The sequence below is a fragment of the Silene latifolia genome, unplaced genomic scaffold, assembly GCF_048544455.1.
Source record: "Silene latifolia isolate original U9 population unplaced genomic scaffold, ASM4854445v1 scaffold_159, whole genome shotgun sequence".
Taxonomy (NCBI): Eukaryota; Viridiplantae; Streptophyta; class Magnoliopsida; order Caryophyllales; family Caryophyllaceae; genus Silene; species Silene latifolia.
In genome coordinates, this window is record NW_027413143.1 from 363,723 (window position 1) to 391,482 (window position 27,760).

Genomic DNA, 27,760 nt, shown 5'->3' on the forward strand with positions numbered 1-27,760 from the left:
TTCTCACAGACCTATTCATGTTGCTCCTCTTAACCTTAATTTTGATGTACTCGGTGATTTATAAGAAGAAAACGTGCTGTCAAATTGTCGGACCTTAAGATTTTGATCTAACCTGCATTGTTCTATTTTTAGGAAGTAAGCAATGCAAGGTATTCACAGGAAACAGGTTTCGTGACCTTTAAATCCTTGATATTCCTTTTGTGTTGTCCGTCTTTCTTTAGGTGTAAATTTATTCGAATGGTTTGCACTAATATATGTATCTCGCTTTCCCTGTTGGTTGTAGATGCCGATCGTAATGAAATGCTTTACCATTTACCAACTACGATTTGCCGCTAGCGTTTTATAAGACGATTACGAGTATAGCATTATGAATGCGGCAATTTTTTTTTTTTTTTTTTTATTTCGTAATTCTCGTAAAGAAGATTGATTGAAAAAAATGTCATTTTTCTACTCATAAACGCGAGTTCTGATCAGTCACAAGTAGGAGGGTGCGAAGTGCAAACCTTGGGAGTACTACGTAGATTTTTCAAACGATAAATTTCATTTGGTGACAATATCTGAGTCCCGTAATTTGTCGAAACCATGTACTAGGCTTGTAACCTACTTTATTCTATAACCCCTGATCAAGATTTGCGTGATACCCTCTAAATTTTGACTAATTATGTAGTCAAATTTAGATGAGTATTTTAATGTGTTATGAAAGTTGTTTTGTACTTGAGATGGGTATTGCAAAAGATAATCTCTACGAATAGCAAATGAATAAATGTAGCAAAAATGGCATAAAAGAAAACCACTTTGACTATTAAAAGAGTCGAACTCTTATCATCTTATGGAAATGAGTTGTAGAAGTATAACGATGCAAAGGTTAAGTCGGACCCCTTTTAAAAGGTGATAAAATGAGCAAATAATACAACAACATCAGAGCCTTAATCCCAAAATGATTTGGGGTCGGCTGACATGAATCATCCTTTTGAACCGTCCATGGGTGAACGCACGCCTCAAAAAGCGAATAAAAAAAGGGAAGATGAAAAACAAAAAGGAAGAACGAAAATGTAATGTAAAGTCAAGGTAAACTTATGGGTTTTAAAATCGAATTCCGTCTTTCTTTTATAAAAACTTAAAATTTAAATCGAGAGAAAATATTAAAACGATTTTTAAAAACCGAAATAGAGTTAAGGCTCCGGAATGAACCAGGTAAAATCTATAAGAAAGTGGTTGGTGAAAAAGTGTAATAAAGGAGAGAAAAATAAATAATTTAATTTTTTTAAATTAAATAAACAAACATTAAATCTGTAAAAAAAACATCAAATACTAAAAATCCACATGTATCCTTTCCCTCCATTGTGCCCTCTCCGTCACCATACTCTCCTCAAGCCCCAGAACTCTCATATCGTGCTCTATCACTCTCAACCATGTCTGTCTCGGTCTTCCTCTGCCTCTAGGGACCTTTTCTGTTCTCCAAGTTTCCAGCCTCCTAATCAAAAGGCCCATAGGTCTCCTTCTCACATGGCCAAACCATTTTAGTCGGTTTTCCATCATCTTGTCCTCTGTTGGCGCCACTTTTACCTTTTCCCTAATCACCTCATTCCTTAACCGATCTTTCCTTGTATGTCCGCACATCCACCTCAACATGCGCATCTCCGCCACACTCATCTTTTAAATGTGACAATGCTTTACGGCCCAACACTCGGAGAAGTTATAAATGAGCAAATAATAAGAACTATAAATGTTGATAATAAATCTTAGCTTGAAACAAAGTAATACGGACTACGGAGTAATAAACCAATTCTTCTTTCCTCCTTTTCTTCTTCTTTTTTCTTGGTAGAAATAATAGTAGAAGTTATATTAGGAAGAATCTCATATTATCCCACATGTGAGTGTCCCACATCAAAAGAGAAAGAGAGATTGTACCACTTTATAATCAAGGGCTACTTCTCCTATTGTCAATTGGTTTTAGGATGAAACCTCCCTTGTGTTGTTGAGTGGTCCGTTTCTCTTCCGTTCGGGTAAAGCCCAGGCCCATTTGCATGATTTGCATGATTTAACATATTAAGAGTTTAGAGTTTTTATAATAAATATGATTTTTACATTCTAAAATTTGGATCATTTATTTATTTATAAGGAAATGGAGGATACTATTTTAATGCATTAGTCGGTACTAAATACATTTATTGAACTTCATTATAAGCGAGTAATTATCAAGGAAGTGGGTGAAGGTAAGATGAGCAAGTGAATTATCTCTTTAAATGTTTTGGCAAGTGGTTTAGCGTATCACGAATCAAATATACTCGTCTTGGTTATTTTTCGTTGACTTTACTACCTAAAACATATTGGGTAATCTATTGGTTCGGATTTAGAAAACACAAAATTACTATCAATTACCGGTTTAACATGAGGTCAGCTACAATTTTTGAATTAGGTTTGGAGTATTTAAGAGGTCGAATCAACTTTTGCCAACTTAACAAAAACACGCCTGCCACCCTACGCTTAAAAGAGCATAGGCGGCGATCCAAGTCAGAAATGGATATCTGATACGGTACATGGGTTCAAGTGTTCAACCGTTCAATCAGTCTTCCTTGTAGGTGAGTGTCTAATATAAGATATTGAAAGAGGTTTATAGAAATTGAATGTGTATTGATGATGAAACTGATGTACAGGTTACATATTTATATATACAATTGACTAAAGCTAGGTTACTATTAATTATGAAACAAACACCTAATACATGTGCTAAAGAATAACTAAAATAATAAAAGCTTAAAACAAGAAGCTGGTTTATAGGAGGAAAGCTAAGCTTTTGTTTTGTTGTAGTGGAAAGCTAGGCTGTTGGTTTGCTGTAGTGGAAGCTAGGCTGTTGTTTGTTCAACACTCCCCCGCAAGATGGACGGTCGGAGACGGAGACCAATCTTGGAGGAAAGATCAAAGAACCTGGACTTGTGCAGCGGTTTGGTCAATGTGTCGGCTAACTGATCGGAACCGTTAATATGTTGAATACGAAGTAATCCTTTCCGAACTTGTTCTTTGACAAAATGAAACGAAATAGCCAAGTGTTTCATTCTCGAATGGAATACCGGGTTAGCCGAATAGTGAGTCGCAGATAGATTATCACAATAAATAACTGGCGACGAAGGGTGAGAAATGCCAAGTTCTTGTAACAGGGATACAAGCCACAATAGTTCCGTTGAGACAGTAGCAATAGCTCGAAATTCAGCCTCGGTGGTTGAGCAAGATAATGCTCGCTATTTTTTCGAAGACCAGGATATGGGATTTTTGCCATAATAAACGATAAACCCGGTTGTGGATAGATAATCCGTGGAGTCTCCAGCAAAATCCGCGTCACAGTAAGCATGGAGGTGAAGAGGAGTTGAGTGATGAAGATGAATACCAAGATGAAGTGTACCATTAAGGTAGCGTAAGACACGTTTGAGAGCGTGCCAGTGTGTGGTGGTTGGGTGGGTTAAAAATTGAGCAAGCTTATTGACAGGGAAAGCAATATCGGGGCGAGTAAGAGACAAATATTGGAGACTGCCAACTATTGCCCTGTAGTCATTTATATTGTCAACATGATTATGCTGTTCTTTCGTAAGAGGTGGGTGTGCGAGCATGGGTGTGGTGGCAGGTTTGGACTCATGCATATTAAATTTGTGAAGTAAGTCGGAAATGTATTTGGTTTGGTTAAGGTGAAGACCGTGTTTGGTCGGGGTTACCTCAACGCCAAGAAAGAATGACAGTGGACCGAGGTCCTTTAGAGAGAACTTACGTGAGAGTTCATCAATAAAGGTTCGGATATGTGTCGGGTTGGGTCCGGTGATGACTATGTCATCGACATAGACAAGGACAACTAATGTTGTTGGCAAAGTTTTTAAAATAAATAAGGACGGGTCAGACATGGAGTTTGTAAACTGTAAGCGAAGAAGGTATGTTTTGAGCTCGGTGTACCAGGCTCGTGGGGCCTGTTTTAAGCCGTAGATGGCTTTGTGAAGGTGACAAACATGATCGGGGTTATCCGTGTCTATAAACCCCGGTGGTTGGGTCATGAAAACTGAATCAGTAAGCTTACCTTGAAGGAAAGCGTTGTTTACATCGAGTTGGTGGAGAGTCCATTTTGTGCTACAAACGATGGACAAAACATGATTTAATTGTGGCGGGTTTAATCACGGATCGAATATTTTCGAGTAATCGACATGGGCGCTGATGAAAGCCCTTGGCGACGAGTCTCGCCTTATACTGTTTTAATGAACCATCCGGATTGTATTTCACGCGATAAACCCATTTGCAACCAACAACGTTTTGGGCTTGGGAGCTAGGGACAAGAGACCAGGTTTGGTTGCGAAGAAGGGCTTGGTGCTCATCAATCATGGCGGTGCGCCATCGTGGATCAACAAGAGCTTGTTTGGTTGTGGTAGGGGTTACATGTGGTGTGGGAACAGTAGCAAGATGGGCGGTTTTGGTTCTAACGGGTTTTGTTTTAGCTGGTGGTTGTTGAGCATACTTAGGGTTTGGCTTTATAATGTTGTTGGATAGTCTGGTGATGGCACGAGGGGGTGGAGGCGGGGGTGGCGGATGTGGCGGAGAGGGAATGGGTGAGGTGGTGTGAGGTTCTGGTGGTAGGGTAGTGGAGGCAGAGTGGGTGCGAGTAGGAGAAGGAGAGATAGACGAGGTTTGTGGATGCTGCGAAGAGTCGGGTGGGGGTCTGGTTGTGGGCGATGAGTTCGGGTCGGGTGTGGCAGTGGCTGATGGGTCGGCAGGAGTGGGGGGAATGGGTAAGTCCGGGTCAAGTAGAGGTAAGGTGAGATCGCACCACTGGTCAGGAGAGGGAATAGGCGTGGCAGGGGTATTGGCGAGTTGGGTGTAGGGAAAGACGTTTTCAACAAAGCGGACATGGCGAGAGGTATATAGTTTTTGGGTGACGGGTTCAAAGCATAAATATGCACTTTGAGTACTTGAATAACCTACAAAGATACATGGAGTCGATTTTGGGTCGAGTTTATGGGTTGTATATGGTTTGAGCCATGGATAGCAGAGGCATCCAAAAGGTCGTAGTTTGCTGTAGTTCGGGTTTTGACCAAATAGAAGTTGATACGGAGTGTTTTTTTGTAACGTGGTGGTTGGGAGACGGTTTATTAAGTAAGTAGCAGTAGCAAAAGCATAGGGCCAGAACTTATTCGGCATTTGGGCATGGGTGAGAAGAACAAGTCCCGTTTCAACAACATGGCGATCTTATTAAAGTATATATTCTAATTTGGGCCAGAACTTATTCGGCATTTGGGCCTTACAATTGACTAAAGCTAGGTTACTATTAATTATGGAACAAACACCTAATACATGTGCTAAAGAATAACTAAAATAATAAAAGCTTAAAACAAGAAGCTGGTTTACAGGAGGAAAGCTAAGCTTTTGTTTTGCTGTAGTGGAAAGCTAGGCTGTTGGTTTGCTGTAGTGGAAGCCTAGCTTTCCACTACAGCAAAACAAAAGCTTAGCTTTCCTCCTGTAAACCAGCTTATAATTTGAGCGATGATATCTTCGTCATCCATGGGTTTGCCAAGGTGCGCTAATTGGTTTGTGCATGATTTTATGGCAGCATATAGTCGGAGATGGTGCCGTCTACAAGAGTGATGTGACGGAGACGATCCTTGATTTGAAGGATGTGTCCCCGAGAAGGGTTGGCATAGGTAGTAGCTAGGATTTTCCATGCTTCAAACGAGGTGTTAGCATCTAGTATAATGGTTGAGACGGATTGATCTAAGGTGCCGGCTAAGGCTCCTAAGATAAGATTGTCTTGTTTGAACCAAGTAAGGTAGGCTGGGTTTGGAATCGGGTCCGGGTTTGGCTTGGCTTCAGTGGCGGGTGGGATAATTGTGGTGGTTGGTTCTTGGTTGGTGCCGTCGATATAGGAAAAGAGGCCGTAACCTTTGAGCAACCTGGTTATTTGATATTGCCAGGCTCGGTAAGTGGAGGCGGTAAGCTTGACGCAGGTTGGAAAGGAGATGGATATGAGTGGGTTGTTGGGTTCATCGGTGTTGGGAATAACGTTGTTGTGGTTGTTCGACATGGATGCGTGAAAACAAGGAGGATGGTGGTTAGGATCGATATAGGTCTTGATACCATATAAGATATTGAAAGAGGTTTATAGAAATTGAATGTGTATTGATGATGAAACTAATGTACAGGTTACATATTTATATATACAATTGACTAAAGCTATGTTACTATTAATTATGGAACAAACACCTAATACATGTGCTAAAGAATAACTAAAATAATAAAAGCTTAAAACAAGAAGCTGGTTTAAAGGAGGAAAGCTAAGCTTTTGTTTTGCTGTAGTGGAAAGCTAGGCTGTTGGTTTGCTGTAGTGGAAGCTAGGCTGTTGTTTGTTCAACATCTAATTCCATCACTGGATACACTCAGCATCGGTTTCATCTTTCTGAAAACCGCCGCTAAATTCATCAATTTTTGTGTCCAACAATGGCGTCCGACGAAGCAACCGCCATAGGAGAACAAAAAAAGCAATTAATGAACGCAAGAATCCTTGAATCTGACCTCGATTACGTTTACCGTCTTCAATTAGAGGAAGCCATGGCCGCATCTCTCTCTATACTCCCTTCATCCTCCACCTCTCCTCCCCCTCTTCCCAATCCCTCCCATTCTTCTTCACAAAACGACGCGTTTTCATCCTTCTCTGTCGCCGATTGTATGACTAAGGAACTTGAGAAACTTGAGCAAGAGCAGAAAGACCGTGAGCTTAGTCTAATTGAGGCGCACAAAGCTAAAGAAGATCTTAGTCGTCGGATTCATGATCAGAATCTTGCTCTTGATATTCTTCGCGTTTCCGATGATGATTGGGACCTCTTCGGCGAGGAATTTCAGCGTCCTTTTGGTGAAGGCTCTTCTTCTTCGCCTTCTTCTTCGCTTACAAATGTCAATTTCAGGTCTGATTCTGCGTTTTTCGTACTTTTTCGATATATGAAACAGATTTATGTCTACATTGTTGCTGCTGTTGTAGTTGAATAAGTATTAGGTTGAAGGATACTTAGTAGTTGCCTGTCTCATTGTATTAGTGGGTGCAATGTGCAAATAAGTAGGTCCGTTTTACGACACAGTCAATCGAAAACAGCTCTTTGCTGTGCCCTTATTAGTGAGTGAAGTAGTAAACAACTTTTCACCAGTGTCACTTAAATTGCGAGATAAGGGGGGTCGCGACATACAGCCTTAGCTCTATGCTGGAAAATTGCAATGGGAACTGCATACTTCAGAAGAAAAAGAAGCGCATACACTTTATTGACCAACTTGACCTTATTCCATCATAATTTTTGGATAAAGAAGTATGAGCTGTGACTCCATTGGAAGAGAAAATAATCATCAATTGAGGGTGAGGAATACTTGTCTGTTAGGTAAATTTGGATGTAGTTGATAGCCTTCTATGGTTCTAGCGAAGTCGTACACACGGAACACTATCCTCAATGATGGAATTGTTGGATTCTAAATTGCCATGTTGGGATTTTTCTTGGCCTATTATGTTAGTTGTTAAAATGCAAGTTTAATCGAACTAAGGGTGTGTTTGGATGGAGGGATTTGGAGGGAAAGGAAAGTGAGGGAGAGTAGTGGATTTAAAATCCCTTATTTGGATAACAATTAAGGGTGGAGGGAAATGAAGGGGGAGGGATTTGAAGGGATCCACTTTTCCTCCTCCAGGGCAAATTAAAATCTCCCCATCATAAGAAAGATTTGGAGGGAAATTGTATCCAAACACCTACACCCCATTCTCCCTCTCTTTCCCTCCTATTTTGCTATCCAAACAAGGCCTAAAAGCAGTCTCTTGGTCAACATTTGAATGTATAGCTTACAGGAATGATTGTGTATTTTTTTTTTCTTTGTGGCCTCATGTTTTGGCGTGTGTAAAAATTAAATCCGGCTTTATAATTGATTGCTTTTTTTTTTTTAACCTTGTACTTTGGTGAATAATTAGGTTGTACTTTAAGGGTTTGGTCAGCGTAGAAAGAGTCGGCGATTCGGAGGTTACACTTACGGGAATAGGCGTTGCAATATGTGATCAAAGAGACAATTTAATATTTGAATTAAGCAAGCCTTTACTTGGAATAGGCAAGAGTCGTCAAATAGCAGAAATTAAAGCTTTGATTGAAGGTCTTGAAACAGCTATTGCACTAGATTTAAAGCGCATTGCAATCTTGTGCGACTATCCTGCCATTTACCAATATGTAAGTACACACTACTGTAGCTTCACTGCTTATATGCGTTTCATTTGCTGCAAGATCGCTCCTCTGTAATCCTTTTTATCTCTATTTCCTTGTTTCTTCATTGAGGCAAAGAATCACGACTTTATGTAGGTTGTTTCATGACTCACCGACTACGCATATAAGTTTTGTGGAGAATATCCTAGGTTTCTTCCTCTTCTTTTTTGTATAGGACCACAAGTACAAAAATCTTCATCTATTAACCAAAGAGATGTGCTTAACTCAATTGTGTAGATACAATACAATTTCAGCCCCTGTTCTCTTATTAGGTTTGGTACTACCTCACTTTTTTCCGTATTCGCCTTTTGAGAAGGTGCTTCAACTTTTAACAAAAAGTACTTTGAGGATATTATGAACCTTATATTATTATATTTGTAGCATAAAATGCTTTCATTAGAGTCTAGTTTCGTATTTTTACTTGTGTATTTTCAAAGATGTTGTAACTTGTAAATTGAAGAAGTATATTCGCATGTCACAAGGAAATACGGAGTATATAAAAAGCAGATAGAATATAACAAATGATTTTCGCAAATGGTTACGGAAAGTGCTTAAACGTTGAAGAGAATATGAACCGACTCATTTGAACAAAGCATTATGAGATGAGGAAGTCTCTCTTTTTTCTATGCATTTGATATTTCCTCTGTAGATGGTAACATGTGTCATGTGGTACATAAAATGGACGTAAAAAAGTCATTTATTTTTAACTCTATTTATCTATGTACGGTGTACCTTCATTCACACGGGAATGTTTCCAACAAAATAAAAGTAGCATTCTTGTGTTTCAATGCTATTTATTACTTTCATCCACACAGGAACATTTCCAACCAAATGAAAGTTTGCATTTGGTTGTGAAATCAGGTGTGTTTTGAATCACCTAACCCATCCTCAAATTTGGTTATACCTCTAGAACTGATACTGTTTCTATTATGTAACATATATGTTGCTTGCAGTGTTCCATCCTCTCATCCATTAGTGGTCTATCAACTATATTTTACTTCCATTTAGCTATATTCGACTTGCATATGATTGTAATTCCTGCGTTTTTTGTTTAGGGCCTTGACTTTTGTCATTTTGTGTATGGTGTTGTTGATGCAAATTGAGAGGCTTCTCAAGAAATCATTCTTAGATTGACACACTTGCTCATGGATACAAGAACAAAATAAGTCTCTTGTGTGTTGAATCTACTATATAATTAATTCATGCTTCTGCTCTACATCATTTGGGCAAAGCTGAATCTGTAGGAAAATTTTAAACTCTGCCTCTCCCTTTTTGTGAGGGAATGTTATGCAAGTCTCACCCATACCCCTTCCGATCCAGCTAAGCACTGTGGTGATGATAATGATTGTGCATAGTATCAACACACCACTCATTTCCATCATCTGATTAACATTTGGTTGGTTGATCAATTTTTTTACTTTGTTGGACTCTAGGAGTTTGATTTTTTTGCCAGATTTAGTGTCTTTCTTATTTATTTGATTTAAAGAAATTAATTTATTTATTTTTCTCTCCTTTATTACACACTTTTTCAACAACCACTTTCTTATAGATTTTACCTGGTTCATTCCGGATCCTTAACTCTATTTCGGTTTTTAAAAATCGTTTTAATCTTTTCCTTCGATTTAAATTTTAAGTTTTTATAAAAGAAAGACGGAATTCGATTTTAAAACCCCTTAGTTCACCTTGACTTTACATTACATTTTCGTTCTCCCTTTTTGTTTTTCATCTTCCCTTTTTTAGTCGCATTTTGAGGCGTGCGTTCACCCATGGACGGTTCGAAAGGATGATTCATGTCAGCCGACCCCAAATCATTTTGGGATTAAGGCTCTGATGTTGTTGTTGTTGTTGTTGTTGTTGGACTCTAGGAGTTTAACATGCTCCCAGTAATATTTGATTATGTCTTCTGAGTGCGTATCCTCGTTTTATTAAAGAGACTTAGAAATATCCTGCCTTTTTCTTTCTTTAATCTACATGCTGCTTGGCATATCGTGTTGCAGCATCTACTATTGACTTTGGCATGTGAGCATTCTTGTGATCTTCCTCCCCTTTTTTTTTTTAATCTTAAGATTGGTACAGTGGTGTAGGCCCTTGGAGGGAGCTTTCTAATGCGCGTTGATTCTACTGGGTGCAGGTTAGACAAGCGTGGCAACCAAAGCAGAACAAAGTTGTAATGTTAATGAGGAAAGTGGAAAAACTACGAGAAAAATTTACATACACTCGTCCACGTCTTGTTGCTCGAAACGATATACAAATTGCATTTAAGCTTGCCAGAGATGCTATTGTGTCTCAGATGTCTGGGCCTTTAGGGGTTAACCACGTAAAGAATTTGAAGGAAAGTTGTGTAATATGTATGGAAGAGACGGATCAGGGTAGAATGTTTTCTGTTGATGGTTGTCTACATCGGTACTGCTTCTCGTGTATGAAGCAGCATGTGGAAGCAAAGTTGCATAGTGGAGTGGCACCGAAATGTCCTCATGAAAATTGTAAATCGGATCTCAGTGTTGAAAACTGTGAAACATTTCTTACTCCTAAGCTAATCAAAATTATGAATCAACGGACAAGAGAAGCATCTATACCTGCTGCTGAAAAAGTTTATTGCCCATATCCTAGGTGCTCTGCATTAATGTCAAAAGCTGAAGTTTCTGAGTATGCAAACAAAGAAACAGTTCCTTCAAGAATGTTTGGAGCCAGACAATGTGTGAAATGCCGTGGCCTTTTTTGTATCAATTGTATGGTCCCATGGCATAAAACTTTGACGTGTGCACAATACAAGATATTACATCCTTATGCACGACCTGAAGATGCAGTACTTAAGTCACTTGCTACAAGGAATTTGTGGCGCCAGTGTGTTAAATGTAATCATATGATCGAACTTGCTGAAGGATGCTATCATATGACATGCAGGTACGTTTCTTTGCTTGGCCATCTATTTTTATGAAATGATGTTTTGCAATGGTGTTAAAGTTTCGTATATCTGGTTAAATTTTTATATGATGAGTTCAATAATCTATCAATCCAATAATGATTATAGTGTGCTTGTTCAGATCTTTTTCATTTAAAAATTACATTGTTTGAGCTCTTGATACCTAAATAATAGGAATATTTATAATAGTTGGGCCTCAACCATTATAAATATTCCTATTATAATAGGAATATTTATAATAGTTGGGCCTCAACCATTATTGAAGAAATTGACGAGAATGCCCTTGTGTGTGAGGTTGTTGGGTTGAAGGAGCTGTGAATTTTTCTCACATCTAGCTTTTCAGAATTAATTATGAGAATGTTCATTCTCGGGGTCTTCTGACTATAATATAATTTTCCGAAAGGTTGCTTCATGACTTGTGCTAATATTTTAGTATTACTTTGTATATTATACGAGTAATTTTTTTTATATATTTAGATCGAAACTTTGACCTCAATAAATCCAGGAAGATTATAGTGAAAACAAGGTAGTATATAACTTCTACACATGATGTTTGGTATAATAGGTGCATGTGATGTAGGTTTGCATTGATGGTCAAAAAATTAAAATCTGTATAGTTTATGATGATATCTCTGCAATCAGACTACAACTCATATCCAGCCGTACGTTATAAGACAACATATGGAGTAGTTATTAGTGAGAGAGATAGATGAAATGTTGGGGAACCCTAAATGTTGGGTAATATTTGACCGTATGTATGGCCACGGTCTTTATTTGTTGGTATTTGGCTGATGCATGAGCAAGAAAGCCGATGAAACTGAACTGTTACGGTGTGATAGACTGTGATTTTGGACACGCCTGGTCACCCAACACGAATTTAACGTGTGGAAGTCAAGGAGTCACGAGGATGACATGAGCTCGGAGTCCATGTTGCCCAATTAATAGTTAGAATTAAGGATGTTAGACCTCTTTATTTTATTAGTCAGTATTATATTATTAATAGATGGGCTGACTGATTGTACTTGGCACTGGCGTAAACCCAATATAGGCCGGTTCTGTACCAACTTTGATTGATACTATGATCTTTCGTCTTTGACAGATGTGGATACGAGTTCTGCTACACTTGTGGAGCAGAGTGGAAGAATAAGAAGGCAACATGTTCATGTCCGCTTTGGGATGAAGAGAATATTTTGTTTGATGAGTCCGATTTTGATGAAGATGAAGAGGAGGAGGAGGAAGATGATTATTTCTCGGACTCGGATTCAGATTGGTATTAAATCACCAAAGCATTTGTCTTCAAATAGATTGTGCCTATCATTTACGAGCAGGATTTTGTAAATTATTTGTACACATTTTACATGCACCATGATCACATAAGCTTACCAACCATGGCGGAGAACGTGGACCAGAACACTTTTGGGCAAGCTATATTTGTGATAATTTATTTGAATGTTTAGGGTATTTTAGAAGGATCAGTGAATGCCAAATGCAACACACAGAAGATAATGAAACAAATCCTGGACTAGGGACTTTGTTACAGTAAAGCTGGAATTAGTAACTATCATCTCCACTATGGACTCTAGTTTAATTCACCATTTAGTTCACTTAAGTTCAAGTCTACTAAGCTCATCTTCATTCCTTCGGCTCAAATTAGATTCATTTAGTCAAGTTCAATATAGTTCAACTCAATTTCAACCAAAACGAACATTGCCTTAAAGTCTGGACGGCACAACACTAGTACTTGTGTAAACGGGTTCTACACAAGTTTATTGTAAAATATGTTCTTTCAATAACTACTTACCCGCTAGTTTGATCATATATGGAACTATTTTTATACTATTTTTGTGTAAATTTGTCTTAACGTGGCGGGCTAGCACAACTTTGTAATTGGGCTAAGTTTTCACCAGCCCGTCTCCTACTGGGCCGTGCTCGAGCTATAGTCTCCCAACCCATCCCGCTAGACCTATTAAAGAACTACAAAAAGAAGTAAGAACTTGTTCCTTTAGACTTAATTTCAGCTCATTTTACTTCAATTCAGCTCTATTCAATTCAGTTGAACTCATCTCTTCACAAATTAAAACACTGTTCTTTTCAACTGAAAAGAGCTGAACTGAACTTAATGAAGCTGAACCGAAATGAACTTAATGGAGCTGAACTGAATTGAATTAAACTCAAGAAAGAGTTAATTTGTAAAAAGATGAATTAAACTAAAGTGAATGAAATTGAACTAAACTAAACTGAAATGAGCTAAAATTAAGTTCAAAAGAACAAGACCTAACTCTTACTCTAGTTTAGTTAAGCTCCATTAAATTAAGTTCAGTTCAGTTCCATAAAGTTCAGTTATTTTCAGCCGAAAAGAAGAGGGCCTAACGAACCTATGTGGGCGAGGGTTAGACATAAGGAAACCTACCCATGACTGACCCGACCCGACCAACACTAGCTGACTTGAACTAAATGGAGCTGACTTGAACTGAAGGGAAAATTAATTTGTCAATAGATAAGCCAAACTAAACGGAATTGAATTGACACAAATAAATAAGTTGAAATTAAGTCGAAAAGAATATGGTCGAACAAGTGGGACAAAATTTGAAGGGATATTCTCTCGTGTACTCCTTAACTTTTTCATTTTCTGAGATGTACCCCTCTTTTCTTGCAAAAAAACTTTGACCGTTAATAACTCTCAGTTACAAGTTCAGAATACTATAAATGTTTTTTTTCAAATTGACAGTCTTTAAGAGGTATTTAGTTTGAAAAAGAAAAAGAATTTACCGACGTCTCAATTTCTAGTCGGGAATTATGGTCGGTCAAAGTTTATTCGTTTAAAAAGTTTTGTCCAACCATAACTACCGACTACGAGTTCAAAAAGTGGTGAATCTTTTTTTTCAAATTCAAGTTCTTGACGAGATAATTGGTTTGAAAAAAAAAAATTACCGTTTTCTAAACTCGTAACGGAGAATTATTATCGATCAAAGTATTTCTTTTTTTTGTTTTTAAAAACGAGGGTACACCTTATAAACCGAAAAATTTCGGGGGAATATCCCAAATTTGAATGTTAGATTGTGTTAGAAAGCTGTTAATGTGGCGTGTGCACATGGTTTTGCTTCGACTCTCCTCTTCCTACGGATCTCATTCTCCATTCCACCACCATTACTTCCACACGACATTAATCATTGGTTTTAATCAATGACAGATTCCACCACTAACAATAATAAAATCGATGCAACGGAAGAAAATCAAATTGAAATCCCAATTGAAATAGTTAGTGAAGAAGAAATGGCTCTTATTGAATCTGCATTTTCCTTAGCTTCTGCAGCACGTCGTTCATTTCCTTGCTCAAGAATTTCAAGGGGATTGTCGTCGAGTTGCTCTTCAGGTGCAGTTGATTTTGAAGATTTGGGCAGGGTTAACAAGAAGAGCAATACTAAGAATGTCAAGCTTGATTCCTTGTTAATTCGCTTTCGCAAAAAGAGAGGTCTTTATGTTACTGATATTACTGCCACTGTATGTTTTTCAACATTTCTTTCTTTATGATTTTATTCGTTTCTGTTTGTATTTCTAGAGGTGGGTTTTAATTTACCCAATTTGGTTGAATGATTTCAAGTATGAAATTTTGTGAATTCCCTTTGTGTTGTGGTAAGGCATGCGCCATTTGCTGTAGAATTTCAAGTTTAATTAATGCCTGAAGTATATGAAACTTTGTGATTTGATTCATGGGATTCTGCTTTCAGATTAATTGGTTTTAGGTTCAAGGCTTGTTTGTATGGAGGGAAAAAGGAGGGGAAGGAAGTAAATATACGAAAATCGTCTTTTTGAGTGTTTGGTTAGTAAAATGGATAGGCTTACCCAAAATCCCATGAACATTATACCGATTTGGAGGAAGAACTTCCTTGCTCAATTCTCCCTCTATTTCCCTTCCTTCCATAGTTCCCATCCCCTACCAAAGTTATCTGCTTTTTTTAATTTTTCGTTTGTTTCTAAACAATTACTCCCTCCCTCCCGGTCAATTGTTGTCCTTTGGTTTTGGCACAAAGACTAAGGAAAGGGGAGGGGGCTAATTATAAGATGACAAGTGGACCAAATTGAGTGTGAATGCTCAAATTGCTTATCAAATGCAATCCTAAAATAGAAAAGATAATAATTGACCGAGATACCCAAAAATGGAATAGGACAACAAATGACCGGGACAGAGGGAGTGTATGGGTTTCTCTTTGATGATTGAGGTCACTTTGTTGCAATGAAGCTGGTCTCATCTTTTAGGGTGTGTTTGGATTGAGAGAATTACAGGGAAATGGAGGGGAGGGAAAGGGAGGGGTTTAATTTCCTTTGTTTGGTTATAATATATGGAAGGAGGGAAATGGAAGGGGAGGGGAATGGGAGGATTTAATTCCCCTCATTTAGACCAAACTAAAATCTTTCCATCATTGGCAAGATTTGGAAGGAAAACTTTTTCCGACTCTTATTTCATCATCATCCTCCATCCACTCTACCGTCTCCATCTTCCTCCCCCTTCCATTACCCTCTCATCATTTTTGTTATCCAAACAACCATAATTTATTTTCCCTCCCCTCCCCTCCCCTCCCCTACCTTTCCTTCCCCTCACTCCCCCTCCCCTCCCTTTCCCTCCTAAAATGGTATCCAAACACACCCTTAGAGTAATAATTTGAGTCAATAATTGGCATGCCGCCACCTTCAACCAACAAAACCAGCTCTTTCGAGGTTCTACATGACTACAACATGAACTTATCACTAAACACAGCCCCACAGGCCACAACAATGGCTTTCCCGCTCTCTGCCCCATGCTGCAAAGTGCAAACTAGTGTACTGCCCACCCTATTCTTCACACCCTTCAACCCACCAATACCTCTTGTCACACCAAATTTCAAACCAATCCAATTCTAAACTTTATATGAAAGATTTTTTTTGGTAGTGCTAAAGTCTGTTGAATGATGCATTTATCCACCATGTTGCCATTCCGTGATTTTGAATTCGTTGAACTCTAATGTGATTAACTTGTGATTTGAGTTACACGTATATACTTGGATTACAGACAATTAAGCGTTGAACATTTGAACTTTGAATTCGTTTGTCAGGATTTTTTTTTATACGTTTCTCAAGTGGCAGTGTGTTTTAATGCGTAACAATCTTGAAGGGGACAAGTTGTATTGTTGTCATGATCTTACATGTGTCATTGTTAGAAGTACATTTTTTGCCTTTTGAGAGGACTGTTGAGTAAACTCCCCTTGCGTAAGCTGAAGGGAGGTTAAACAGTTAAAAGTAGAATTGCATCTCTGTAACTTATTTGTAAGTTGTTACAAGAGACATAGCATGTGAGAGAGACCTCCATCTATATGGTGCTAAGGCGTTAGATTGACATTCCATTTTATCCGACTAATTTATATTACTATGCTTCTTACTGGAACTATTGATTTTGTAGCTATATACAAATAGTTACTGTATATAATCCTCTCTTATTTGGTATTGTGTAACATATAACACTGAGTATAGTCATCAGGATGTTTTTGCTGTTACATTGTGATGTGTTATTCTTTTGCCAGTGACTATCTTGGATTCCTCTCTTCCTATTGACTCTGAAATGATTAAGTAGAACTGCTTCATGGAAACTATAGGAGTGGTGCGAAAAACAAATGGAATTTGGGCTTCTCTTTGGAAAGCCAAAAATCACAGATGCAATGAAAGCAGGGATTGCTCGGCATGCAAAGTTAGAAGAAGAGGTAATGTTTCTCATAGTCAGCTATCAAAGTTCTTAATAAAATTTTCATGCTTGTAAGCTTGTGACTTTGTGAGAGGTGTGGTGGTTTCATTGTCGTCACAAATCACATATTTTTGCAGTTCTAAGTTATCTTCCGTTTTGTTACAAGAGACAAAGGGCATAGGACGTCACTAATTCCCATTGTTTCGTTTTGATTACTGTTTTACGTTTGTTAGATATACATGTTTTGAGTTTTTTTAAATACCATTTTAAAGAGAGAATAGTTTTTGTTTGGCAGGTAACTAAAAAAGTAGAGGTTCGTGTAGAGACCCTTGAAGATATATGGGCTCTGAAGTTTATCAACTTTACTATCTGTGCAAACCAACTAATGTTTGACGGGTTAACTCGGGAATTGCCTGTGTAAGTGGCTTGCTTACCTTTGCAATGTTATTGAAAATATATCAGCTACAGCTTTCTAGTAAATCCCCACCAGTTCAGTCTTCTATTATGTAGTTAGCTATACTTTCTAAAGTGGTTGATGTGCTCGCTATCAACTGATTTAGATAATATGTCCATACAAATGATGCCAAGCTGCATAATGCTTTTAAAATTGTGGAAATAGGATTCAGAGATCTTTGTTTAGGTCATTATGACAAATTGATCCAAGTTGGTGTTGAAGTCCTTTTCTTATATACTGATATCTTGCTGCATCTTTCTCTCCCGTTCACATGAACAAACTCCACTGAGAAAGGATCGAAAGTTCTTACGTTGCTGAGTATATTGTTTGAGTTTTGAGTTTCTCTTGGATGAGAACATATGCCAGTTCTTAGTTATATCCCTAACAAGAATAGTTGCATTTTTGTTTGTCTGGTCAAGAGGAATCTCTTTCAATTAAAAACGGAGTATTCGAAAATTTGCCTAACATTCCCTGTCTCCCTTATAATACCCACCTTTGTGAAACACTACTCTAGTCCTCTTAATTAAGTAATTGTGTACAACACTCCCTCTTATGTCAATTTTTATGTTATACACGCTCCTTTCTCACTCTCCAATTTAAAAGGTCGGTTTTCCGGCCTTTAACTGAATGGGTCACATGCTTAAATTTTATGTTAGATGCCCAAAGTTGATGTAGGGATTCCAAATATCGCAAAATTGACATTTTGCACTGAAGAGTGAGAAAGGGAAGCGTTGAAAATAAGAATTGGTACAAAAGAGTGTTTCGCAAAGGTGGGTATTATGAAGGGAGTGTTTAACAAACTTTCCTTGAAGTTGTAGTACAGACTTCAAATCGCATCAGATTATTATCTTCAAATCGCATCAGTTTATTAGTCACTGATGTAATCGCCTGAAAATGACTGATTTAGGTATTAGTCCTAGCCTCTTAGGTAGTTTTTTATTGTACTGAATATGCCGATTTTAGGTAGGTGAGGCTTGAGAGATGGAACTTTTTTATATGATTTGGAAACGCATGGCGTTTGTTGATGAAGTTCTGTTTTTTCTTCTCCAAGCTGTTCTATTTTGCGCTATGTTACTCCGACACTTCACTTACCTGCCGTGTCACGTGTCAGACACGTGTCTGTCGGTGTCTGACACGACACGACACTTCGACACTTCAATTTAGACCACAAAATAGGAAAATTCACCCAAAATAGCCGTGTCCGATCCGACACTCCGACACGTGTCAGACACGACACCGCGTCGGAGAGTCGGAGCTGTATTGGATACTGAATTTCTTTGTACACAACAAATATTTAGCAAAGGCAAAATTTGACCAAAACAGGAGGATTTAATTTCAGGGCGTTCTTTTAGTTCCAAGTTCAAAGCTCATCTAAAATCGTAGGAACTCAGTCTCACTACACATACTGTATGACGGTCTTGAACAAGACTACTTGTTTAGCAAACGACAGCGCACTTTCTCCTTTGTTTTCAGTTTATGATCCACTTCAACATTTAGAAACTCCTCCCGGCTCTGTAGCTGAATTATTGTTATGTTACCAGAGTTGGCTTGGTACAAGGTGTATGGATGGTGGGAGTGATTGATGAACTCCGCATGCCTGTAACAGAGAATGGAAGAAATCTAGTTTTAGTTGATACAAAGACTCGTCGCCAACCTAGAATTCCTGCTGAACCCCAGTGCAGAAATGGAAGGTATATCCTAAGTCATGGCCTGACATTGAGTCAAAGAAGAATTAACAATACAGTATCTCCTAGCAGGAGCATGTTCTAGCTTTTTATATGATACATAAATTTTCTTTTATCTACCCTCTCAGGCTACAGTTGATGTGTTATAAATACCTGTGGGATAAGTTGGTCTCAGATGAATTTCCCTCAAAACAGTTTTATGAGTATTTTTCCTTGGATCCCGAACACACTTTATCAGATGATATAAAGATGAGCACAGCTGACTCAGGATTTCCTGCTGAGGTAAGAATATGTTCCAACCTTGATTCTCTCATTGCAAATTCGCGCCTTGCGCCTCTTGGTGTGGACCCTGACCACCTTCATGTGTCTTGCACCTATTTAAGTTAAGGTTTGATTTTTTTTCCCGACCACCACGGAAAGAATCATGAAATTTATACAAAATGATGCAATCATATGTATTAGGTGGTTTTACATTACACCCTTACAAGTTGTGGGATTGCTGCTTGTGCTGCATAAATTATTTGTTTTCCCTATATACTGTCATCCTCGTTTGGGAGGTTATTTAGCTTTAAGATTCAATTGGTTTTCAGGATAACTGATAAGTTCAACCTTTACTTTCAGAATTCAGCCTTTATATTTTTTTTTCTGAAACTAGTACCTTATGTATTCTGCATACGATGATCTGTACTGGGTTTTTGAGTTGTGTGATTACATGATCAGTGATTAGCTGATAAATGTAATTGTTGTTTGGGCATAAACGCTGCTGACCATGGTGTGTATGCCAAGCAGCTTCACCTTCCTAATATTTCCTTGCCATTTCTTATCCATGCAGACATTTGGTGAAGTTGTGAACTACTTCAGAAATGTTTGTTCGACGCTGCCCCCTGCTCATGATCAACTTCTCTTGAGGTGAGTGCTATGCTTTCACGCCTTTTGCTGCTTCCAACCACAAATACAATTTGAGCCAACCAGAATCGAGCTACATCTGGATTATTTTCACCACCTTTCGTACAGTTTGAGATCGTTTGCCAAATATTATGTCCTATACAATATCAACAGAACTATATATCATCAAGCAAAATCCCCGGCCACTGACACGTCACCCTGAGCATGCTTACATTTGTTCGAATGAACCTATGTTTATTCAACATATCATTCTGGCTATTCGTGTGTCTGACATTTTGACCTTATAACACGACTTTTTGACGTTCATTTTAGGCCAAAAACATTAGTCTTTTCTAAAAACGTTGTCGTTGTCCGACTTTATGATACACTGTGAACTGTGAAGCTAGACAGTTGCAGGTAAGTCAGATTAACACATGAATGAACACAGGATTGCTCAACAAGGAATGATAAAGATAGTGCATCAATTTTATCTGCTTATTTACATCACTTAAAAGAATCTTGCATACCGGTCTGATTCAAAGCTGTCGCGTCTACTTCGGAATTTAGATATCAGTTAGAGAATTGTTCACTGTGGACTACAGAGTACCCTAGAGAGTGTTGTGCGAGTTATAAGTTTCGTTCTTCCTCGTCTTGTAACACAATTTTCGATTATATAATATATCACTGAGAGAATTTACCCACAATTATTTGTTATCTAACTTTTCACTGTAGATACGAACTCCAAGATGATAACTCATTGATCGCTGAGGATGAGTTTAGTTATGACGATGACTGGCTCAACGGTCAAATATCCAGTTCGCTTGAGTTTTGGCAGGGACAACGAGAAGCCAAGTATGTTCTTGAGAATGAGGTTTGGAAGTGTCGATTTTGCCAGTTTGCGCGTTATTGCCCTTCTCAAACTGACGCTAATTCTGAAACCAACTTTCAGACTAACTGAATGTAACATCCAATACTGGTATTTGTCATTTTTTTTCCGAGCTATGTTGACCATCAGGCACTTGTATATGTGCGTGTTACTCCTATATTGTTCTCATTTATAGAAGTAATAAGCAATTTTCGTTTGTAAATATGGTAGGAATCTTGAACTCTTGATTTGTATTTTCCATTATGAATGCATTTCCGTAAGCTTTTTTACCATTCATTGTGAATTTGTGATTCGACCTTCATTTTTTGCTCTTCCGTTAAGCTACAAAACGATAATGTTCCGAGTTCTAGTGATACTTATATTTGTAATATATAAAGGCCTCTGCCTTGTAAGTATCAACTACAAGACAAATATAGTACTCTGTATAAGGCATCTTGTGTTGAAGATGAAGCGAATATGTCGTGCTAAATCTCTAACCCTGTAAATCAAGAACATCAAAACTCTGTTTTCCACCCCTTTATTTCATGTAAAAACATGGATTATGGTATAACTACTAACCAGAGCATGATCGATCATGTAATCGTGCAATCAACAGGATTCTAATCCCATGTAGCAGTGAACTATATTTCTGGATCAACAACAGGGAGATGTATAAAACTGGATACTGAATTATGAACGAAAATTGGATTACGAAAGAGCACAATCTCTGGACGTTTAGTTACACACTTATAACAAAAAAACTGACTACGAATATTTTTCCCTTTACATGTTATTCTTGCCAGTCTGAATTCAATTCTTCCAACTGACTGCGAATATTTTGGTTATCCTCAAGCAACCGATCATACTCGAGAAGTAAGCCTTCAGATTGCTTCTTCAAAGCATCTGCCTTAGATTGTGAAGTCTTAGCCTCTTCTTTTTTTGCTACACATTCTGTTTCCAGGGAACTGATTTTAGACTTTAAACTATTAATTTCTTTTTCCGCAGCTTTAAGCTTCTCATTCTTGGCATCATCAAAACTCCGTTTTTGTTTCTTGGCAGCTTCTATCGTCTTTCTAAGTAGACGGAGCTCTCTAATGTAATTATGCAGTCTGTCCATCAGTAATCCTAGGAACAAGATGAATCCTGCCATTCAATTAAGTCATGTATGTTAGATACTCTGTGCCATAAAAACTAGAAAAATTGACTACAAAAATCTGCAACAGGTATTTACTCTTTAGTCCAGCTACTAATAAAATAGGGAAAACTGAATACTACAACAACAACAACAACATCAGAGCCTTCATCCCAACTAACTAGAGCAGAAACACATAAATTGTGACCTTCAACGATAAACAAACATAAGACAAGATGGAGGCATCTCTTAGTTCCATCCTTGATAACTTCTACTCTAAAAGACCATGTTTGGATACCAAAAAGGGCGGAAAAGGGAGGAGAGGAGGAAAAAGGGAAGGGAACGGGAGGGGGAACTGAGGGAGGGAGTATCCTTTGTTAAAGGGGAAATAATTTGCCTTAAGAAGGGAATGGAAGGATTACTTTTCCCTCCCCTCCAAATCCCTCCAGGCTCCACCCCATTTTGCTATCCAAAAAATGGAAATTACCTCCCCTCAAATCCCTTCCACCCCTTTTCCCTCCAAATTCCTCTATCCAAACGACTCCTAAAATTCACTATGTTACCCTTCCCTCACCCATGGTCAAAAATCTTGGTCATCGATACATATTGTATCAGCCAAGATGCATCGATATCAGAAAAAGCCCATATGAGATATCAAAATACGTCAAAGCAAAAATAAACGGGGCATAATATTGCACGAGATGGCCAATTTATATCGCAAATCGGCCAAATCTGTCCAGTATGGCTGGGGAAGAGCCTGGGATGTTTTGGCTCGGGAAGAGCCTGGGATGTTTTTCCTGCCAAGTTTTATTTCACAACGATACATTTTGACTCCCAAACGCCTCACATTTAAGTGTATAATACAAAATTTTCGGGATTTCAAGGTCCCACAGTTCCTCGGATCAGGGTCAGATAAAACAACTACACAAATTTTGAGAAGTCACGGACGACAGTACCCGTATGCGATAAACGAGTCTGAGACGAAAATTAGGTACTTCTTAAAAATAGATGAATACTTCTTAATTAAGGCTAAAAATCGAATACGGTAACTCATGAAGCGACCACAGACAAGTAGTAGAAAAACTGGTAGGAAAATAAACATGACCCGGTAGGACCTCTAAAACGGCTCAAATTTAAGTGCATAATACACGGGTTTCGGGATTTTAGGTTCCCGGAACAAAAATGCCCGAAATCATATTGATAAAGCACCACAAAAAATTTGAGAAACAACGACGGACATTTGATGGTGCTGATATGCGATAAACGAGTCTCGGACGAAAATCAGGTACTGCTTAAAAAAAATAGATAAATACTTCTTATTTAGGGGCGAAAATCGAATACGGTGGCTCATGAAGCGACCCGTGACACATGTTAGAAAAACCGGGAGGAAAATAAACATAACCCGATATGACCTTTCAAACGGCTCAAATTTCAGTTTATAATACACGGTTTTCGGGATTTCAGGGTCCTGAAACAAAATGTATGTAATTCTCGGTTCAAATAAAGCAGTCATCCAAATTTTAAGAAACAACAGAGGATCTTTGAAGGTGCAAGTACGCGATAAACAAGTTTGGGACGAAAATTAGGTTACTCCTTCAAATAGATGAATACTTCTTATTTAGGGCCAAAAATCGAATACGGTAGCTCATGAATCGACTCCTGACACGTGTTAGAAAACTCGGGAGGAAATTAAACAATAAACATAACCCGGTATAACCTTTCAAACGACTCAAATTAAAGTGTATAATACACGGTTTTTGGGATTTCAGGGTCCCCGACAAAAATGTATGTAAATCATACAGACGGTTTCTCGATTCAGATAAAGTAGTCATACAAATTTTGAGAAGCAACAGAGAAAATTTGAGGGTTGGTACGCGATAAACGAGTTTGGGACGAAAATTAGGTTACTCCTTAAAAATAGATGAATACTTCTTATTTAGGGCTTAAAATCGAATATGATAACTCATGAAGAAACATGATCCGGTACGATCTCCCGAACGGCTCAAAATTAAGTGTATAATACACGGTTTTCTAGATTTCAGGTGCGGAAACAAAAATGTCTGTAAATCATAAGGACAGTTCCATGGATTAGATAAAGCAACCACACAAATTTTGAAACGTAAAAGTGGACATTTTAGGGTGCTCTTACACGATAACAAGTCTCGGACGAAAATCAGGTACTCCTTCAAAATAGATGAATACTTCTTATTTGGGGCCGAAAATCGAATACGGTAGCTCATGAAGCGACCCGTGACACGTGTTAGAAAAACCGGGAGGAAAATAAACATAACCCGATATGACCTTTCAAACGACTCAAATCTAAGTGTATAATACATGGTTTTCGTGATTTCAGGGTGCCGGAACAAAATTGTGTCTAAATCATACGGACAGTTCCTCGGGTCATATAAAGCAGCCACACAAATTTTGAAAAGTAACTGTGGATATTTAGGGTGCCGGTACGCGATAAACGAGTCTCGGACGAAAATGAGGTATTCCTTAAAAATAGATGAATAGTTCTTATTTAGGGTTGAAAATCGAATACGGCAACTCATGAAGCGACCCCTAAAATGTGGTAGAAAAACTGGTAGGAAAAGAAACATAATCCGGTACGACCTCCCAAACGGCTCAAAATTAAGTGTATAATACCCAATTTTCGGGATTTTAGGGTTGGGATTTGAGGGTGCGGGAACAAAAAAGTCTGTAAATCATACGAAGAGTTCCTCGGGTTAGATAAAGCAGTCACATAAATTTTGAAAAGTAACAATGGACATTTGAGGGTGCCGATACGCGATTAACGAGTCCCGGACGAAAATCAGGTACTCATTAAAAATAGATTAATACTTAGTATTTAGCGCTGATAATCGAATACGGTAGCTCATGAAGCGACCCGTGACACGTGTTAAAAAACCGGGAGGAAAATAAACATAACCCGATACTTTCTTGATAAAATTGTAATAGTTGCCAAAATAGTTACTCTAAATTCATTTTGTCATTTACATGATACAAAATGGAGAATAGATACATAAAATAGCTATAAAAGCATCATATAAATAACTACCACAATATCCACAACCAAGTCTGAGACAACCACATCAGTATGACTCTGATATACCACAACCGCAAATGCCAATACCACCATTTCGAGCCCTGCCCTCACTCATAGACTCTCATCCAAGTATCCAACATCTCATTGCTAGTAACATGCCATTTCTAGTATAGTCCTTTCATGTAATCACTAAAGGTACTCAATCTCCGGTCGAGTTCAAGCAATAGGATATAGATTTGTAGTTGGATTTATCAAAATGCATTGAACAGATAACTATTGATTCAAAACCAAAGATGGAATCTCATAGCTGTATCCCATTTTTTTAACCTTAATATCCTTCAGTAATTCATGATAAAAAAATTTATACAAAATAAAAGCAATGCAGTGTAAGAAATGATCTGTCATGGCTGAATCTTTAACAATCATGGGACAAACCATAATTCCCAAGAAACATAGAATGTTAGCCAACAATCCAGCAAAAATTCACTGTTCCATTGTTGTTAAAGTTTTGCTTTTGAAGTTTAATGCTCCAGTGTAATTACTCAAGCTATGCAACGTCAGCCATGAAAGAGGATGTCTTTTATGAATTAACCAAAAAGGAAACGACCCACATGCTGCGTAATTCTCAGTCCAACTAGACGCAGCATTGCTGAATCTAGTCCTCATGATCTCATTTCCTTCGAGTGCCTTCTGATAGGAGAATTGCCCCCATTTTAAGGTTGAATGTAATTTTAAATGTTTGCAGGACATACTTGGTTCAATTTCTACATGAAAATCATAAATAGGAAAATAATTTAACCCCCAACCAATGTCCCTCCCTAGAAGAAAAGTGCGTAGAAAAAGAGCACGGGATAAAAAAATGTATTATTAAAATGTTTCAAGATGATATTTCTGCTAAAAAGAAGAGATGGACTTAGAAGGCCAGGACAAGAGAACAAAAACTAAAGAAAGAGATTTCATGGGCACTGAAACGTAAAAAGACTCATGTCAGAGAATTATCTACCCAAGTGTTACATAAACTGGTTTCAAACCTAAACAAAGAGACAACCAATTTCTAAGGGCAAACGAACTCAATTACTTTGAATTTTGAAATTGATCCATCCCTCAGCTACCCGAAATCCAAAGAACTGAGGAACTGCCAACTCTTAGCAACCATTCAACTTTACTGACATCTCAAGGTCAACATGTACTAGCAAAACAGCTGTACATAGCTCTATATACGGAATGTTTAGAGTATCCGCCTATCAGAGAGATTCATTCAAGGATGGAAGCAGAGTTTACGAGCAATCACATCCTCCAAACATATACAGAGTATATATTAACCTTTTGTTTGGATACGCATAAAGGAGGGAAAGGGGGTTGGAGGGACGGAATAGGCCAATGTGATTCCGTTCCAAGCTTTTCCCTTTAATCCAACTAGTTACCTAAGCAAGAGAACTTGTTCAATGCCCTTTCCCTTTAAATCTCTCGATTCAAACAATTTGCCAATAATCAGGCACTATAAATTAACCTCTAACCCGCCTACGGACTAGCAAGCATGAACATACCGTGCTGCTGCTTAGGCAGCTCAATTATATTTCCTTGATTTTCTCAACACAACTCTAAACAAGCTTACGCGAAAGCGTACTATTTCCAACAATTCCGAGATCCTTTCCAATTCCATTCAACATCCCAAATCCTTATATCATCACATAAATACTCGTAAGACAGATAGTGCCGACTTAGGGTATGTTTGGATTGATGGATTTGGAGGGAAAGGAAAGGGAGGGAAAGTAGGGGACTTAAACTCCCTTGTTTGGATAGGAAATAAGGGTGGAGAGAAATGAAGGGGGAGAGATTGGGAGGGATCCATTTTCCCTCCTCCAAGGCAAATCAAAATCTCTTCACAATAGGCAAGATTTTGAAGGAAATTGTATCCAAACACCCACATCCTATTTCCCCTCCCCTCCCCTTCCCTTCCCTTCCCTTCCCTTCCCTTCCCTCCCTTTCTCTTCCCCCCTTCTCCCTCCCCTCCCTTTCCCTCCACTTTTGCTATCCAAATACACCTTAAGGGAGACTTACTGATTTATAACATCTTCAAGTATCAATCAATGAGCGAAATTTAACAAACAACTAAAATCATCAAAATTTAAAAATAAAAAAGTGGGAAATAAAAAAAATACCTAAAAGAGAAGCATCAAGAAGAGTCCTCACAAAGAGAAGTTGATCAGTAGGATTAATAGCAGCAGGATCTTCGTCGCGGCGACGGAGAGTAACAACGGTGGAAACAGTTGATGCAAACAAAACTAGAATAGTTCCGGCAACAGTAGTAACAATTACCGGTCCTTTTCCTCGCTTCATATGATCTAAACCCATTATTATAAGTTTTCTAAATGGGGTTCTGAATAATAGTAGTACAATCACTAAGATTTCCGCCATTATTGTAGCAAACAGCAGATGGATCATTTTTGCTGCTGATTTTACAATGCTTAATTGTGATTTTTGAGGAGATTCGCCTGAGGAGGGAGTAGGGACTGAGCGAGAGTTGAATGTTGTTTGACTCCTGGATTTCTACGCTCTCCCTTTGATCGTTGATTGTAGATGCTTGATTAAGGCCTTTACGGATATTTCTAGAGGGCTAAAGCCTAGAGATAGCTAGCAATCGTGCAGGTTGAGTCGGATCCAAGTCGAGTTGTTTTAGTTTCGGGTTATTGTAATGTCGGTTTGATTTAAATCAAGTATTTTTGTGGGTCGGATGTAGGGATGGGACTTGGGAGTGCCACACTTACTCTGTGGATATTCATCCACCCGAAATTAAATGGGTGGGAT

At 38.2% G+C, this 27,760-nt stretch overlaps 3 protein-coding genes across 4 annotated transcripts; 2 read left to right on the top strand and 1 right to left on the bottom strand.

Annotated features, from left to right (window-relative positions):
- The first annotated feature begins 6,338 nt into the window (after positions 1 to 6,338).
- LOC141637957 (E3 ubiquitin-protein ligase RSL1-like) lies at positions 6,339 to 12,596 on the top strand. The gene is made up of 4 exons (XM_074447384.1): positions 6,339 to 6,929; positions 7,967 to 8,216; positions 10,381 to 11,153; positions 12,272 to 12,596. The coding sequence occupies exons 1-4, from the start codon at positions 6,466 to 6,468 to the stop codon at positions 12,447 to 12,449; spliced, it is 1,665 nt and encodes a 554-aa protein (XP_074303485.1). The 5' UTR covers positions 6,339 to 6,465; the 3' UTR covers positions 12,450 to 12,596.
- A 1,637-nt stretch (positions 12,597 to 14,233) lies between these two features.
- On the top strand, positions 14,234 to 23,824 carry LOC141637958 (exonuclease V, chloroplastic). Of its 2 annotated transcripts, XR_012541956.1 has the most exons (8): positions 14,259 to 14,673; positions 16,800 to 16,904; positions 17,181 to 17,302; positions 18,881 to 19,030; positions 19,153 to 19,306; positions 19,857 to 19,933; positions 20,642 to 20,942; positions 23,810 to 23,824. XR_012541956.1 is itself a non-coding variant. In XM_074447385.1 (7 exons), exons 1-7 carry the CDS (start codon positions 14,356 to 14,358, stop codon positions 20,865 to 20,867), a joined length of 1,152 nt encoding a protein of 383 aa, XP_074303486.1. In that variant the 5' UTR covers positions 14,234 to 14,355; the 3' UTR covers positions 20,868 to 20,997. The 2 variants fall into 2 exon arrangements, 1 of the variants encoding a protein (XP_074303486.1); XM_074447385.1 differs by lacking the exon at positions 23,810 to 23,824 and having other exon boundaries at positions 14,234 to 14,673; positions 20,642 to 20,997.
- On the bottom strand, positions 21,427 to 27,677 carry LOC141637959 (uncharacterized). The gene is made up of 2 exons (XM_074447386.1): positions 27,115 to 27,677; positions 21,427 to 21,917 (listed from the first exon to the last, which is right to left on the bottom strand). The coding sequence occupies exons 1-2, from the start codon at positions 27,395 to 27,397 to the stop codon at positions 21,565 to 21,567; spliced, it is 636 nt and encodes a 211-aa protein (XP_074303487.1). The 5' UTR covers positions 27,398 to 27,677; the 3' UTR covers positions 21,427 to 21,564.
- Between the last annotated feature and the right edge of the window lie 83 nt (positions 27,678 to 27,760).

Bases quoted from the DNA above. Each gene is read 5' to 3' on its own strand.
- LOC141637957 (XM_074447384.1), top strand. From the start codon at position 6,466: ATGGCGTCCGACGAAGCAACCGCCATAGGAGAACAAAAAAAGCAATTA. The intron at 6,930-7,966 runs GTCTGATTCTGC...GTGAATAATTAG, and splicing joins CTTACAAATGTCAATTTCAG to GTTGTACTTTAAGGGTTTGG. The intron at 11,154-12,271 runs GTACGTTTCTTT...CGTCTTTGACAG, and splicing joins TGCTATCATATGACATGCAG to ATGTGGATACGAGTTCTGCT.
- LOC141637958 (XM_074447385.1), top strand. From the start codon at position 14,356: ATGACAGATTCCACCACTAACAATAATAAAATCGATGCAACGGAAGAA. The intron at 14,674-16,799 runs GTATGTTTTTCA...TGGAAACTATAG, and splicing joins TTACTGATATTACTGCCACT to GAGTGGTGCGAAAAACAAAT. The intron at 19,307-19,856 runs GTAAGAATATGT...TTATCCATGCAG, and splicing joins ACTCAGGATTTCCTGCTGAG to ACATTTGGTGAAGTTGTGAA.
- LOC141637959 (XM_074447386.1), bottom strand. From the start codon at position 27,397: ATGATCCATCTGCTGTTTGCTACAATAATGGCGGAAATCTTAGTGATT. The intron at 21,918-27,114 runs GTATTTTTTTTA...ATTGAATGGCAG, and splicing joins TCTTGATGCTTCTCTTTTAG to GATTCATCTTGTTCCTAGGA.